At 37.2% G+C, this 17,256-nt stretch overlaps 1 protein-coding gene across 1 annotated transcript in view; it reads right to left on the bottom strand.

Annotated features, from left to right (window-relative positions):
• Positions 1 to 5,643: 5,643 nt before the first annotated feature.
• LOC124739843 (uronyl 2-sulfotransferase-like) overlaps positions 5,644 to 17,256 on the bottom strand; it is a 170,155-nt gene continuing 158,542 nt past the window's right edge. Inside the window, exons 4-5 of the mRNA XM_047248618.1 lie at positions 15,061 to 15,227; positions 5,644 to 6,135 (exon numbers count right to left, since the gene is read on the bottom strand). Coding sequence (XP_047104574.1) covers positions 5,999 to 6,135; positions 15,061 to 15,227 — 304 coding nt within the window. The 3' untranslated portion in view covers positions 5,644 to 5,998. The remainder of the gene's footprint in view (positions 6,136 to 15,060; positions 15,228 to 17,256) is intronic.

Consider the following 17,256-nt stretch of genomic DNA (forward strand, 5'->3'; position numbering starts at 1 on the left):
AATTAATCTTCACTATATATGGATTTTAGTTTTGGGTCAAGAGCTTTGATCCCTTTAGGTCGCCCATAAATATAATGGCATAGAAAAATGTCTGTGGCAGTTTCAAAGATTTTTTTATATTTTATTTATATATTTATATTTGGTCTTCAAATGAAAGATAATGATAAGTTATAATGTGATCAAGCAAACTTAGAAGGAGGTGGTGGGTTGGGAGTTGGATTTGGACAACTCTGGAAGTGAGTAAAAGATAGGATTACAATCCATGAGCATTGCATTTTTTGTTGTATTTTCTCTTTCTTGTAACAAAAATATTACAGATAGTAATCTCATATTATTCCAATGTATTGGTCCATAAATGTCATCTGTAGGAAATGAGATTATCTTTATGTAATATTTTTGCTTCATATAACTTTAGTTCCTTTAATGATTTACTTACTCATAAAATACATTTTATTTATTGTATATTTAGAATTAAAATTTGTCAGTGTAATAAATTATGTGTGTGTTTCTGTAAATGTGTGTGGGATCTTGACTTTAGGGATATCTTATCTTTGTTAGACAGTGAGCTGAACTGTTTTGTGAATGCAACAAAGAAGCTGAGCTTAGCAGTCAAACTAGCTTGTTACTGGTCTTATCTACAGAATGCAGATTCATATCCTATATGAACTAGTACAGATGACTGTGAAGAGACCAATCACAATGGACTGTCTCAGATGAAAAACACTCTTAGAACTATTTGTCAAGCCCTTCCTCCACTATCAGTTTTAATGAAGTATTAATATAAGTACATACCGGTATTTAATGTAATTATAATATGTATAAGATACATCACTATAAGTAAAACAGAGGCGGGGATTAGCAGCAGCAGGCAAGTATGAAAAACAGGCAGTAAACTGCTTATCTTATGAACAAATTACTTCAGTCACTGTGGGTGCTTTTATTAGTACTGATATTCATTCATTTATTATATTTCATGATCCCATCATGAAGGAGAACCTTCGAGGATGTGGAATACAAGTTATACTTTAACAAAAGACATGTAACTGTGGAACTTTAAGCAGTACACCGTATTAACAACAAAAATCATTGTATTGCTTCATACTTTTTGTGCTTATGCTAGCAAAGTGTAACCTGAAGAATAGAGGTAAGCCACTCCATTGGAAAAAGTTGCTGTTTCCCTTGTTATACTAAATAGCTGCTATTTATCTTTAATTGTGAGTTTAATACTTACTTAATTACATAACTTTTTCAAAAACTTTCTAAAATTATATTGTTACCAGGAAGAACTTTGTCTGAAAGTTATGTATGCAATATCTGCCTTTTTCTATAGCTGTAATCTTCTTAGTACCTTCTCTATTTGATGAGAAGTGTTTTATTCTCTTATACATATTTATTCTGTCGTGGATTGTTATCCCGATTATTTTATCATATACCACACTCTATATCCTCATTAATTGATTACATCATTAAGCAACAAGTACAATATAATTTCATTATAAGTAATGAAAAGTAGACAGGACTAGTACACATAAGTTCTTTATGAAAACTTTATATGCTGTGCTGTATAAAAGCAGTCTTTCGTTACCTAAGGCACATTATTTATTCAGCTAAATTGCACTCCATTATTGAGCACAATCAATATTGCAAATCCTTGTTACTTATAATATTCCTCCTTTAAAAGTGTATGTTGTTTTCATCAATAAATACTGGTGCATGTGCTGCACAAGTGAGATCTGATTGCACATTTTGAGTCTTATCTGCAATAACTAGTGTCGCATTCTGTAGTAATGATCTGATTGGGGTTGCATGGAGGAGTGTTGTGATTCTGTGGTATTTTTTATAGTAAATTCACTGCATTAATTTAAGCTGGATGCTTCAGGGACAGAGTACCAGATTACTTACTATATCATTAAGGCAGTACAATTCTGCTGAACCTCATCTGTGCTAAGAGGGTTAGTTATCAGAGTATTAAGCTAATAACCAAACTAAATATGATATTAACTGTGCCATGCCAATGTCAAAATCTGACTGTTCAACATCAAATAACTCGACTCAATGAAATCTGTGTATCGAAACTATAGATTATTAAGTTTACTTCCATATAATTTATTCTCTTAGTTTTTTAGCACACCAAAATATAATTAATTAGCCACATGTATTTATATGAGTGGTTCATGTAGGCTAAACAACAAACAGATTGAATCACATAAAACTTACATACCTTTCATTACATGAACAAATCAAGATATCAAAAAGTTTTGCTGTACAATTAATACCTTAACTGCTATATCGGTCAGGATGCAGATGCAATTTTTTGAAAGCTCTTCAAACCATGAGTACAGTGTTATAATGTTTGGTGATGTTGACACAAACTGCTTACAAAAATATCCAACAAATGTGCTGAAATTAAAAGGACAAGGCAGCAAAAATCAGTTATTGTGGTGTAAACTTTGCCAAATGAGTTTCTTGCACCATGCTATCCTTTTGATTCAACCCTTTTGCCTGTTTCTTTGTTTCCACAAATGTTGTTCACTTAAATGCAAATCTGTACACACATTTGAAATAATTTTCATAGCCCCTTCTGATACATTAGAAGTTAGTATAATTTGCACTAATTGTAGCCAATACTGTATTTATGTCATATAAAATAGGGCCTAGAGGAAATATTTTTATCTTAGTAGAGTAGGCCTATCTTCTTGCTGCATATAACAACGGTGCCTGGTATGAGAGTCCCACTTGGCAGAGTTTACAATGAAATAGCTGATTCTTGCCACTAGGCCTATGTCTCAGCTTAAGTACATGTCTCTGATTCTTTTTTGAAAAGTATCAACACCAATGTTAATGAGCATTATGCCACTGTATTCATATTCCAAGAGCTTTTGAATGCCATTATAAAGTATATCATTCCATTTGAAAAGGATGTACTTGCTTCAATATCTTGGTAGATATGAGAGTTAAAGAGTATTAATCATTTGCTGAAAATCACATTTCAATGTGCAGAACTGTTCTAAAAATAAATGGGGTGCAAGTGTTAAGTGATTTGCCCTGTATGCAAATAGTGGCCATCTTGATAAAACTGTGTTTAGCAGCATACAGGTGTGAGATGTAACAGACTGTAGTGGTTTGTATTGCAATGAGAAACATGTGCAATTATGCCTTTTTTTATGCATCCAGCTGCTGAATATTCACCATTCCACTACATGTACATCTATACCCTGCTAGCCACTGTGAAGTGCGTGGTAAAAGGTACTTTCCTCTCTGCCAGTTATTAGGGCTTCTTCTCATTTCATTCATGTATAGTGTATGGGAAGAATGATTCCTTAAGCTCCTCTCTGCAGACAATAAGTATTCTGTGTCTTTGTAATCCCTTTGAGAGTGATACTTAGGAGGATGTGGTATATTCCTTACTACTCACTTAAAGCTGATTCTTGAAACTTTGTAAGTACCAGTAAGCTTTCAGGGGTAGTTTTTGTCTATGTGCAAGTGTGTCAGTTCATTTTTTCCAGTACCTCTGTGACGCTCTTCCATGGGTCAAATAAATCTGTGACAATTCATGCTGCCCTTCTCATTATAAATTCAATATCCCAAGTGAGTCCAAAATTGGTATGTGTCCCAAACATTCAAGCAATATTATAGAATGGGATGTAAGTATTTTGTGAGCAGTCTCCTTTGTAGATGAACCACATTCTCTTATGTCCTACCAATAAACCAAACTCTGCCACCTGCTTTTCCTGTGACAGAACCAATGTCGTTGTTCTGTTTCATTAATATTCAGCATAAGAACAAGAGCTACAATACACCTCACTTGGACATAAAAAAGTTACATCTATATCTGTCTATGAATCTCCATCCAAGATAACATTGCTGTGTGCTCCTTATGAAGAAATATTTGCTCCAGTCACAAATTTCACTTGATACACCATACGATGATACTTTTGATTATAAGTGAAGATGTGGTACTAAGTGAGATGTTTATCAGACATCAATGAAAACTGCACGTATCAACTGCCTTGAAACATGGCTTTCAGGATGTGAGAGAAGCACAGGTTGGGTTTTGTATGACAGATATTTTCAGAATTCCTGCTGTGTGTTATGGAGAAGGTCATGTTCTTAAAGATATCCCATTATTTTTGGGTTCAGAATATGTTCTTAATCCCTACAACAGATGGATGTGAGGATGTTGGTGGTAGTTTTATGCACCACATCACTAGCTTCTTGTAGACAAGTTTCAACCTTGCTTCCTTCCAGCTACTGGGCACAGTGTTTTTGTTTGAGGGATCTACAACATATTACAGTTAAAAAGTGTGGTTAAACCAGCTGCAGCTCCTTTGTAGTATCTGAAATTGGGTTCCCCTAGGGTGTAGAGCTTCATTGAATTTCAGTTCCTTAATGCCACCAATCATAATCTGTTTCACTCATGTGTGCAGTGGTGAGAAAATGAAAATGGAGCAATACTAATGGATTTTTTATTTTTGTGATGGAATATTTCAAAATGGAGTTCATTATATGCCCTTATTCTTTGCTATCCCCAGTTTCAGCCCCTTTATCCTTCATGAGAGTCTGGATACCCACTTTGATACCACTAACACTCTTTATGTATGACCAGAATTTCTGCAGGATTTGAGAGAGATCTTTAAGTAATATTCTATTACGGTAGTTGTTGAAGGATTCATGAGTTGTCCTCTCGACAGCCAAATATGCCCAATGCACTATCTCTCTATGTATAGCCATATGCTTTGATATACACTTATTATGCAGTAGTCTCTTCTTTACAGTGACTGTATATTACGGAAGGTTCTTCCAGTCATTACTGTTCTGTTTGTTACCTGTCCATCCAGTGTACGGTCAACTGTTTTTTTAACCTTGAACCACAGTTCTTCCACATGCTCCATTCTACTTAGAGACCAGTACTATTATGATTTTACTCAGTGCCAACTACTCTGATGGGAACTGTTCCTGTGTATCCCCTGCTGTCACAGTCTCCATGGTCTAAACCTTCATTAGGATTCATCCTCCTCCAACTGCCTCTCAATTCCTGATCTACAGACTACAGTATCCAAATGAAACATTGAGTTTCACTTTATGCCTGCTGGTTCTAGGATATTAAACTTCTACATATGATAGTTTAGGCTTTGGCATGAAAATTACATTCCCACTATCTTCCTAAGAATTCATAGTTAAATGACGTACAAGTAAAGTTTATTGTTCTATGGTAATGAATCTATATTTTGGGTATAGTGATACATCCATTAACCACCATATGAGGTTTGTTATTGGTATAATCCCTTTAAAAATGCTCTTCAAATAAAAATCATTTCAAATATGATGAATGGTTTGGTAACTTTTCGAAGACATTGCACACTCATTTATTACTGGGTATGCATGGCTGACGAAACTATAAATGATTTTATATTCATACTGGCAAGTTACAATTGTAATGCAAGTACAATATTATTGCCCTGACATACAACAATTATGTTAATATTTACAACTATTCTTCTCATTGAATAACGTGCAACCAAATTATATGCAAACATTTGACAATCTGTGTGTAGAAATTAGCATTTCTATTTTTGATATATATGGTATCAAAGGGACTTAAAACATGGTAAGTCAGACATCTTTAAAATTAAAACATAACTATTTGCAAATTATGAAAAATTTTCTTCGTAGATCATTCACACATCATATGTTCCATGAAGGACACCTGATAACAGTTACACACAGGAAACAACCAGTCCATCTAACATCTGGCAAGAGGTGTACACTAGCTACAAGCATAATGCAGCACACTGCATTAAAAAATACACTACAAATAGATGAAAATATACATAAATAAATTTGTACTTATTATTCAGAAAGTAGAGTCATAAATAAAATAGCTGATTCAGCAATAAAATACAGAGATTGCACACCACATTTGGTATAAAATTTCAGTTCAGGTCACATTTATATAAAATTGATGCTGCAATCTGCAATTTGACAGTTTATCATTATATCACTGTATTTGAGTCAGTAATCTTGCTCGTAACCAATAATAAAATTCATATTCAAGCTCCAGTTGTGAATGTAGCCACTTTCGAGTTTTGTGAGCAACCTCTGGTGGTTTCTTTCGATTCCTATTTTTGTGTGGTTCTGTAAAGAAAAGTTGTATCATGAATTGTAGAGCTATATAATGAGTTTTACATAATTCTTGATAGCAGAGATCCAGATGGTAAAAAAGATAATACACAAAATACATACAATACTTTTTTTAATTATGGCATGATTGTGAGATGACAAATCATTCTTTTTAGAGTTGAATGCAAAAAAATGTATAATTATTATGAAACATCTATAAATCTGTACATAATGGGTGATTTCCTGTGAACTGGGCCACCCCAAGAAACAATTAGGTAATATTTTTTTATGTTTTAGTTATTTTGTCTGAGGAAGATTAGAAGACATTAAAAATCTCATGGCACACCCATGTGTCATGACATAGTGATTGAGAAACACTGGTGTACAAGGAGCCTCTTGAATGTGAAGTCACAAGTTGGTCTTTAGTAAGGCTCATTTGAAAGTGTTGTGTTAACAATTATGACTGGAAAAATATTAGCTGCTAATGGCTCACCATATGCATCAGGAATGTGACAGAAAATGAGTGTGTGGGAGGTGCACAGACCAACCTACTACAGGATGTATGTATTACACTTCATAAAATGGATGCATTGAGCTGGCCGGAGTGGCCGCGTGGTTTTAGGTGCTTCAGTTTGGAACTGCGCGACTGCTATGGTCGCAGGTTCGAATCCTGCCTCGAGCATGGAGGTGTGTGATGTTCTTTGGTTAGTTAGGTTTAAGTAGTTCTAAGTTCTAGGGGACTGATGACCTCTGATGTTAAGTCCCATAGTGCTCAGAGCCATTTGAACCATTTTGGATGCATTGACATTCAAGTAATGTTCAAAACAAACTGTTTACCTTTGACCACAAACACTGAATGAAAAATGGTGTGCCAAGTGACCACAAGGGTTTGCACAATTAAGATCAGAGTTGAACTCTTTGGGAGTTAGAAACAGTGCAGGGCATTCAGCTAAGTATCGACCCTTATAGAAACGCATACAGAATCATATTGGTGTAATGGGGTGATGAGAACTGATGAAAAGTGATGGCATGCAACTGAATGCAAAACAGTCTATCACAGAGCTTATCATGAAAGTGGCTATCCTTTAAGGCAGGGGCGGGCAAATGTTGCACGTGGCTCACGAGTGCACAGCGATGCACGTGTGCTGCTCGCGTGCAATCGTTGACCGGGGCAGTGGTGACAGCCAGCATATTGCGGTAGTGTAGTACTAGGATAGGCTGTGGACGTTGATGCAAAGTGACCACTACGTAGTTAACGTTGTATTTCAAGAACTGGAAAATGCAGAGTGAATCAAGGAAATGGAGAAGTGGAGATTTGCTATCTTTTAAAAAGGAATGGGAGGATCATTTTTTCTTTGTGCAAAAACGTGAAAATTTGAAATGTTTATTATGTGGCAATATTCTCACAGGTCAGCAGAAGTTTAGTGTTGGACGCCATTATAAAAAATTTCACAAGGACGAGTACAATTTATTCTCAGATTCTGAGTGGATGGGGAAACTGACTGAGCTTAAGAAGAGTGATGTGACAATACAAGATGAATCTGACATAAGTTGCTGTTGTCACCAGAGATCTGTGACTTTCTTTTGTCATGTCTCTCATCTAACTGATTTAATATTTTATGGAGCACTGTTTTCAGTTTTTCAGGATGACAACAATGATAGCCCAGCGGTACGTGCAAGTTATAAGTGTGTGCTTAATATAGCGATAGCTGGAAAACCATTTGCTGAAGGTGAGTTTATAAAGGAGTGCATCAATGACACTGCTGATTTACTTTTCTCACTGAATTCAAATCACTTTTGAGCTATCACTCTTTCTTGGCGGACTGTAAGTTGTCAAATAAATGCCATGGCAGGTGACGTTTGCCCTCAATTAAGGAGTGACGTGCAGGAGTTTATTGCATTTTCCATTGCACTTGATGAGTCCACAGATATTTCAAACACTGCGCAATTAGTGATTTATGTCCGTGGTATGGACACTGCTCTGCACATAACAGAGAATTTTTTAGATATGATATCTTTAAAAAGCACGACCACTGCCGCGGACATCCTAAAAGCCGTTGAAGAAGCTGTCAATTCAGCTGGCTTAAACTGAGAACATTTGGCATCAGTGACAACAGATGGAGCACCTGCAAAGAAAGGGGAACAAATGGGATTTGTTGGATTACTAAGAAAAAGCTACAACGTACAGAAGAATCATTGCACAACATCACTGCATTTTGCACCAAGGAGTACTCTGTGCAAAAGCAGCAAAACTGGGGGATGTCACGCAAGTGGTTATTCTGGCAGTTAATTATTTGAGATCCCATGGCTTACACATCATAGACAGTTTCACACATATTTAGCTGAAGTTGGGGAAGAGTACAGTGACATACCATACCACAGTTAAGGCCGCTGGCTTAGCTGTGGTAATGTACTTAAAAGATTTTTTTAGCTGAGAATACCAATAAATCAGTTTTTAAAGGACAAAGGAAGGTATGATCCCAAGTTAGAAGATCCAGAGTGGGTTATCGACCTTGCATTTTTAGTGGACATTACCGGGCACATGACTGCATTGAACACAAGTTTGCAAGAAGAAAATCAGCTAATTTATGAAATGGCTGAAAAGGTGCAAGCTTTCACTAGCAAGTTTGAGCTGTGGGAATGACATCTCTCATCAGGGAATGCGGTGCATTTTCCTACTCTGTCTACTGTGCGAGAATAGAATCGCAAAGAATATGTTTCCGTACTTAGTGCAATAAAAGAGGAATTTCTCAAGCGATTTGGGGATATATCATATTTATCCCAAGCTTCTGAATGGTTCTCGAGACCATTTGCTGTTTCTGTAGATGATATTCATCCCAATTTGCAAATGGAATTAATGGATCTACAGTGTAATTCTCGTCTGAGAGACAAGTTCCTTTTGGCAAGAAGTGTAATACACTTTTATTACGACTTTCCACTTCAAGAGTTTCCTCATCTCCATCATGAAGCCGCAAAGATAATGTCAATGTTTGGCTCAACATACATTTGTGAGAGATTTTTTTCTGTTAAGTCTTGGTTAAGAGTAAACATCAGTGATGAAAATTTACGTAACTGTTTGCGTTTGTCTGTATGTAGAAATTTTGTTCCAGACATTAAACGTATTGTAAACCCCCCCTGTGATAATTAAATAAAATGTATCGTAGGTAATAGGTACTCTTTCAAACCATGATTTCTTTCAAGCACTCCTACTAATCTTATTACTTCATTCAATAAAGCAAGTTAGGAAACAAAACGCATTACAGAGAAAGGAGCGGAGGGATGGTGTGGTGGGGAGGAGAGAGAAGTGGGTGGGTGGTCAGCTTGCCTCTGTGTGCATGCAGAACACCTGTTAACTGTGCACGAGCAAGTGCACTGCACAGGTGCAGGATTCCTGCCCACCCCTGCTTTAAGGCATAACAGCAGTAAGTGCAATAATGTTTTATAGATATGGAACAAAGAAAGATCCACAGACTGAATTTGTCCATTGGTTCCAGGTGGTATGAACTGCAATGTCATACATTTTCCAGGAGGGATAGTTTGCTCTAAAGGAGGATGATTTTTATAAACAGACCATGAATCAGGCAAAAGCAAATTATTTTGACTAGCTACTGGCCAAAAGCAGTTCTCATACCATAGTTGTACTTCTGTTATGCCCATTTTCCCACTCTTGCTTGCTGTGACATAAATATTCCCTACTGCCCTTGCAATATCATGCATATGAGAAATACTTGTAGGCAGCACAGCACCTCCAACTTCTTGTGGCACATAAATAACTTTCCAGCCAATTTACCATCCAGAAATGATGGCATAAGTTAGTTTATCTTGTCTACAAATTTTCAGACCAATTCTGCAGTTTGCTGTGCATCATCAAGTTGATGTATTGTTTGAAATTTTTTTACCTTACATTTTCCAATTCTGTAGCACTGTTTGAAGTTTTACAACCACCCTGTGCTTCCCTTGAGATCATTGCAATCTATGTCATGTGCAATTTGATGTGCATAACATAGTAGGTCACTATCATGCACATCCTGTAAATTTTATTGAGCATACTTGAAGTGCGCAAACACCAGTTTCTGTAACAAGTGTGCCTTGTGCTCCCTTAAATATCTGTAATTTTCATTATGCACTATAAGATCATATTGCTGTGGATTTATTCAAAACCTGTTCTTTTTTTTTAACAATGCTGCAGGTGGTCTTCCATGTACATAATGATGTTTAATACCCACTCCTTGGACAAAGATTGTCCTTTATTACAGTTCACTGGAGATTGGATTTGTGGCTCCCTATGTGGCAAGGGTGATGAACTGTATGGATCAACATCTGTTTCAATACCAGTTTTATGTGTTAAGCATGGATCACAATCGTTATACACCTCATGTACATTGTCCGCACAGTTGAGCTTATACGACACCACACATTCCACTGATTCATCTCACAGAAATGCTAATATTTCATCTGCCACTTCTTTCTCACTCTGTGAAATTCCTTGGTTTCCTTACTGATGAAATGTCAACTTTTACAGCTGTTGTTGTAGATAACATGCAATGTTTGCTTCATTTATCGTTGTCATTGCTCTGCTTTGTATCAACACCACTAGCACTCTAGCACAATTGTGAGTTACTCATTGACTAAGCAGTTCAACTATGCTCCAAGCCTCAGGCTGTGCTTACCATTGGATGGCCAAGTCCAGCTCCCTGTTGCCATTAGCAGCCAATATTGTGGTTGCATGATAGACAATATGTGGGTTATCAAACGCCATAAGCATCATTAGCCTTTTATGACCTCAAACTCGAGGAGTTCCTTGTTAGATTTTTTTCTTCCATCATCATCCATCACTAGGTATCAGTTGAATTCTATGATTCATCTCATATTGAACTACACTACACTTGTGAATCCAGTCTTATGAGGCTTATTGTGGCATCACTCGTCTTTTAATGCTGAATACAAATGACAGTATATTATTTTTTATTTTATTATGGGTTAATTTATTAACTGTTAAATGAGTGATCAGGAAAGGCTTAACTAGTTAATTAGTACATTGGCTTTCACAATGAGAAGAATTTGGCATAGAATGTGCAGTGTGGACCTTTATTTGTTGCAATATTTGCTGTATTTTAGTTAATATAAATATTTTCTCCTTGCAGTCTTGCAATAGACAGAGTTGATTATTAGTTTTATTTCACTTTGTGAGAAGAATCAGAGAAATAAGCACTGTATCATTTGAGAGATACAGAGGTGAGTCAGTGCGCAGGGACTGACCCCAGTTCATTGCTGCTAGCATCATGTCATCATAATGCACCTGTGCATAGCATACAAAGTATTGTGCCATAATCTAAGAGTGAACATAAAAATTGAAATAGCTTCAGCAAACTTTGTCACTGTATGCTTCAGTATATTAATGTTAAAATTATTAAATCTCAGAAGGATAAGATGAATATGTTTTGCTAAATATATTATTTCAAGAAAAAATAAATGGCACTAAATAATAAAGCCAGAAAGTCAAAAATTGGTCAGAATGTGCAAATGCATGTCACAATCAAAAATTACAAGTCTCAACTTGATCAGAGCAATATTATGGTCAAAACTGGTGTTTTTATAAAAATTTGAAGGCACTAATTACTATATGAAACTTCATACGTAGACTCAGTTTGATATAAAAACAATAACTATGTGACGGCACTAAGCTACCTCTAACAGTTTTTAAATTTGTTACTAAAAACCAAATCTGGAACAAAAAGTCCCTATTCATGTTAGATTAAGTGCCATTTGCAATTGTTATACCAGGTTTCAAAATTTTAAACATGACTGAAGCAGCGACTGTTGAAAATCTTCATGGTAAATGATAACAGCCAAACAGTTGCAGGATAAAGATTTATTGCAATCCTTGACCACAGTTTTGGTACATCTAAATATACCTTCATCAGAAGCAAAAATACACTAAAATCACATCCTGCAGTGGAGATGGATAAAACATTGAATAAGAACAGACTGAATTAACATGGCGGCTCAGATGAGCGACTGAGTCCCAAAGATTAATGTTGTCTATGGTCGATATGACCTATCGATGCCACAATATGATTATGAACTTTATTCATTTTGTTGTGTCTAAACAGTTTTTTCTGGTTTGTACCTGGTGTGATTTGCATTCATGGGTTGGTCCTCACATCGTAGGCCCAGGCCCTGATACAAGGGGTGAACTTTTAGTGAAGGCCCATCTACAAATTTAATGTTTGTTTCTGTGCTCAAACTGATGAGCTAAGGACATCAGCTGTGCAAATCATGCATCAAATAGGTGTACTGATCATTTTTTATAATTTTTTTAAAAATAATGTTTAGTAGTTTGCCTGATATCATAAACGGATTGTGTTACAAAAATTCATACCCAAAATTTTTCATTGCTTCACTGGAACATTCATACCGTATATTGCTTCCTACCTTCTCTTTTTATTTCCCTCGCTCTATAGCAGTGATGAGTGTTGTGCATGAAACATTTATGGTACTGCATTGTGTTTACACAGCTCCACAGAGCACGATTTACTACTAGCCAAGTGCTACCATCGCTTCTGAAATATTTAGGTGGTGTGCCACCTACCAGCAGGGTTAGAAACTGCCAGGTTTGGCAGACAAAATATAAATGTGAAGATGCTTGTTTTCACAGAGAGAAGTCCCAGGAGGGAGCCCGATCACTGGCAGATGCTGAAGAAAGGGGGCGCTTCTTTGGCCAAGGAGGGGGAGTAGCCCCCTGATGGAAGGTCGTGGGAACTTCAGGGAGAGAGGGATGTGGCTGAGTCAAGGACAAGGGGGGAGGAGGAGGAAATGAAGTAACAGAGGTGAAGGTTGAAGATAGTGTCACTGGATGGAATCTCTCATACTTTTGGCGAGTCTCAGCGTAAGACAGGCGATCTAAGGACTCGTATTCTTGGATCTTCTTTTCTCTCTTGTAAGCTGGGCAATCTGGCAAGTGAGGGGAGAGGCAGTCAGCACAATTGACACACACAGTTGGGCTTCCCTCATGGAGTGGGTGGCCACAGTCACCACACAAAGAGTCTGCTAAACAGTGGGAAGACATGCCCAAATTCAACCATCGAAAGCACCACATAGGTGGAAGGATGTACAGGTTCACATCATATTTGTAGCACATATTGACCTTCTGTGGCAGGGTATCCCCCTCAAAAGCCAGAATGAAGGCACCAGTATTGGTGCAGTTGTCTTTGTGACCCATCTGCACATGTTGAACAAAATGAATGCCACGCTGCGCCAGATTAACCTGGATTCCCTCATCAGTTTGCAGGATGAGGTCCCTATGAAAAATATCTCCTTGGACCATATTCAGAGACTGGTGAGGAGTTATGGACACTTTGACATTGCCATGACAATCACTGACATGAAGAGCTATGGATCAGCTTTGATCAACAGGGAGCCCAACCACATCTCACGAAGAGACTCCACTTCACCAAACTTGTCCTTGATATTTTCCATGAAAAACAATGGCTTTGTGGTGGTGAATGTGTTCCCATCCATCCTAGTACAGATGAAGTAATGGGGAAAGTATTTCATCCCAAGACAGTGAGCCTGGCCCTCCCCCCCCCCCCTCCCCCCCCCTCCCCTTCCCGAATGGTGTAGCCAGGGAACAGGGACGGAAAGGTTGCCAGGTCATACGAAGCAGTATTCCAGTATTCAATGATCCTTCACCATTCGAATAGAGAGCCATTTGAGAACAGCCAGATTTTTGCAGCTTGATATGCTTCATGCGCTAAGCATCCGCCCTGATATCACCTGCTCCAACCAGGGGCTCTCCCCATGGGTGCCACCCAGCCACAGAGCAAGGGATGACTGGCATGGTGGCTGTTGCTGGGGTTTCTGATGCTCTAAAAAGATAAACTACCACTCTTTGGTATACATGGGGAGGGAACAGCTCAGGTATCAGTAGTGTGATTCCTGTGTTGTCAGGGGGCTGAGCCATATGGGTGCATAACAGCTCCACCACACGGACTGGCTACACGTGCTGGTGACCTAGTAGGATGGAAGGGTGCTACAGTGGGGAAGGGAGAAGGAAAGGAAGAGGGGAAAGGAGTTCACACTGAAAATGCTAGGGAGGGAGTTCTTCCCCATATGGCTCACACTAAAAACTAATGTTTTGACTGTATGCAGTACACAATTGACGATAAATGCCTGCTGCTGAGACATTTTGCACTGAAAGAAATCTTATTACTGCTCATACCTCATGAGATCTCTTATTACAGCACTCATATAGTCCTGTTATAATAAATGAACCCACAAAAGAATGAGATTCATACTTTCACAGTCAGATGGTTACTGAATCAGAGAAAATGCAGATGTGACAGTGGCAGCACTCCACACACAAATACTAGCACCATGCTAGAATGGTAGTTACTTTCTGTACCATCCTTGTACTAAAGAACTGAGAAGTATGTCTAACTTCTCATGCTACAGCCCTTACTTTGCTTATAGCACACAGCTCACTACAATTCAGTTACTAATATCAGTATCTTGCTATGTTTCTGGCACTGTATGACAACAATGTCTTGGCACTAGTTGTCATTTACGTTGCCTTACCCTTTACATTTAATTCTCACTTCTTTCTCAAAATGAATTACTAATTCTATTATGATGTTATCTAATTTCACTCACATTGTGATACTACATAATGCAACATTCCTCAGTTAACAGTAATTAATGTTTAGTTGGCATTTTTGTTGACTTTTTTATTTTCATACATCTGAAAAACTTGTTTTACACTGAGGTTTAAATGTCTCTGTGATTTGTCATGTCATTGAATGAATAGAATTCTTGAGAACTTGATAAGTTTTAATTATATAAATGACACTTCCTTACTTTAGAAATCAGCAATGCCCTATATACTCTTCTACACTAATGAATGTAGTTACGTGAAACTGCAGCTGCTCTCATATTACTTACGTAGCAATTCTTCAAAATACATTTTTTGAACACCCTTAAAGAAATATGGGAGATTGCTCTCCAAGGAAGCTAAAGTAGCATTCAGTTCTTCCAGGACACCAACAACAGGAAAGAAGTGTTCCACATTTTCTTTGGCTTTCTCTAGTGCCATTCGGTTGTTCAGCTGCCTGCAATAAATGTACATAAAAATGATTTACTATAGTGTTATCTTTCCCTAATTAATTTCACATCAATTTCAATACAGATGTATGTGAAGAAGTCTCAATCTGAATCTAATGGTAAAATATGATACAGAGAAGTCCTGGGTGGAAAAAAAAACATAGTAGAAAGATTACATAGTGCTAGATGAAGCATTGATCAGTTGGCAGGCATGCAAAGAAACATGTTGCCTGTCTGACAATTTTCTTCTTTCTAAAAGCAAGAAACAACACACACACACACACACACACACACACACACACACACACACACACACACACAGAGAGAGAGAGAGAGAGAGAGAGAGAGAGAGAGAGAGAGAGAGAGAGATAGACATAGACATAGACATTGTCCGAGATAACTACAGTATCCTGATGATGCAGGAGCAACTGTAACTAATTAGTTCACTCTGCAAAGATAAAATTGCACAATACCACTACCATATTCCTACAGCCAACATTGTTGTTAATTTCGACATTCATGTTGCGAATAAGAAAGGTTCAAATTGCCTCCTACCTTCTGTCTCTCTTCTACCTTTCAGAATGTAAGCATCTCTTATGTTTGCTTGTAGTTTATTTGAAATAACAACTGGAAATTCTGATATAGTCTATGAGTGATTTACTAGAATGATGTGACTACCTTTCCTGTTGATTTGTGCATTGTCTGCACACTGTTATGTGCAGATTTGTGTGATACAGATGTAGTGAAACTTTGCAGTCTAAATTTCATTAATGAAGTCTCATTTATGTTTTCTAGTGTGATGCAAATTATTTTGTTGCATTATATTTCACACAAACATGGTCTGCTATCACCAAACTCGATGCTTGCCAGTGAAGATTCCGAGCCTTATGGTAATCAACACTGGTAACCATTAAATTAACTCAAGTTGCCCATCCACAGTAGAGGTAATTCCACATTGATATTATTACTTTTAATTATGCTTACGATATTATGTTCCTGCACTGGTCATTGTGACATGTCCAACTTTGGAACAATTAGACTTTGGAAGAATGCAATGTCAGCATTCTAGTGGGGAAAAAAAAGAAAAACCTTCCTATCTGATTGGGACACATTACACAACATAGCTTTGTGTGTAAGTCTGTTTGTGACAGCAGGTGATGTGGGGCATGCTTGACTATTCTGTGTCTAGCCTGAGGGAAAAGGGTGCACTCAAAACAAACCTGTACTGGTTTAAAAAAAGGAAAACCATTACTGTTTGTAAACTGGATATGTTGGTTTCTGTAACCTTCTCTAGTATGGTTAATATCAGAAACTTGTGTGTTGGCTAAGGTTGAATGCCATGTTTGTGGCCTATAGGTGTCTAGATGGAATTCTGCAGCAATTGACAAAGTTTATTTTGTCATGACTTGTGAATTGTTATTGGCTATTTTGAGAATCTCCTGATAAGTTCTAGTTAACAAGCTTCTATGGGCAACCAGTGTTGGTTAAGCTATCTTTGTTCAGGATTAACTTGTTTGTAACATCGTTTTATGATGACAGTTCTTCCCTTAAAATTCAGCCCAGCTCCAGATTTTATTGAAAGTTTTTTAAATTATTAAAATGAATGCCTTTATATATATTTTTCCTTAACGTGTTTTTTAAAAATAATTCAAAGTGAATCTTTCTTAATTATTGGAGTGGCGAATACTTATAGAATGATTGAAGGTGTTGTAAAATTCTAGTAGAAATTAGATGCCTCTGTTCCTAGTGTGTAAGTACCAAGGAACAAAAAAAACCTGTCATGAAGGGCTTTTGTAATAAATTTTCCTTTTGAAAAAATTGATCCAGCACCTTTCCTCAATGTAACCATGTTTCCTGACATCTACAAACAGAGTAGCCATTTCAAGACTGTAATTTCAAGATCATAGGTTAATGTAAGTGAGATCTAAGCCATTGCAAATGTGAAATGCCCATACATCAGTAACTGGTGTAACTGCCAAGATGATGTGTGCAAGCATGCATTGTGTTGTACAAGTGTTGGATGTTACTTTGTGGGAT

Source organism: Schistocerca piceifrons, chromosome 1 (assembly GCF_021461385.2).
Source record: "Schistocerca piceifrons isolate TAMUIC-IGC-003096 chromosome 1, iqSchPice1.1, whole genome shotgun sequence".
NCBI lineage: Eukaryota > Metazoa > Arthropoda > Insecta > Orthoptera > Acrididae > Schistocerca > Schistocerca piceifrons.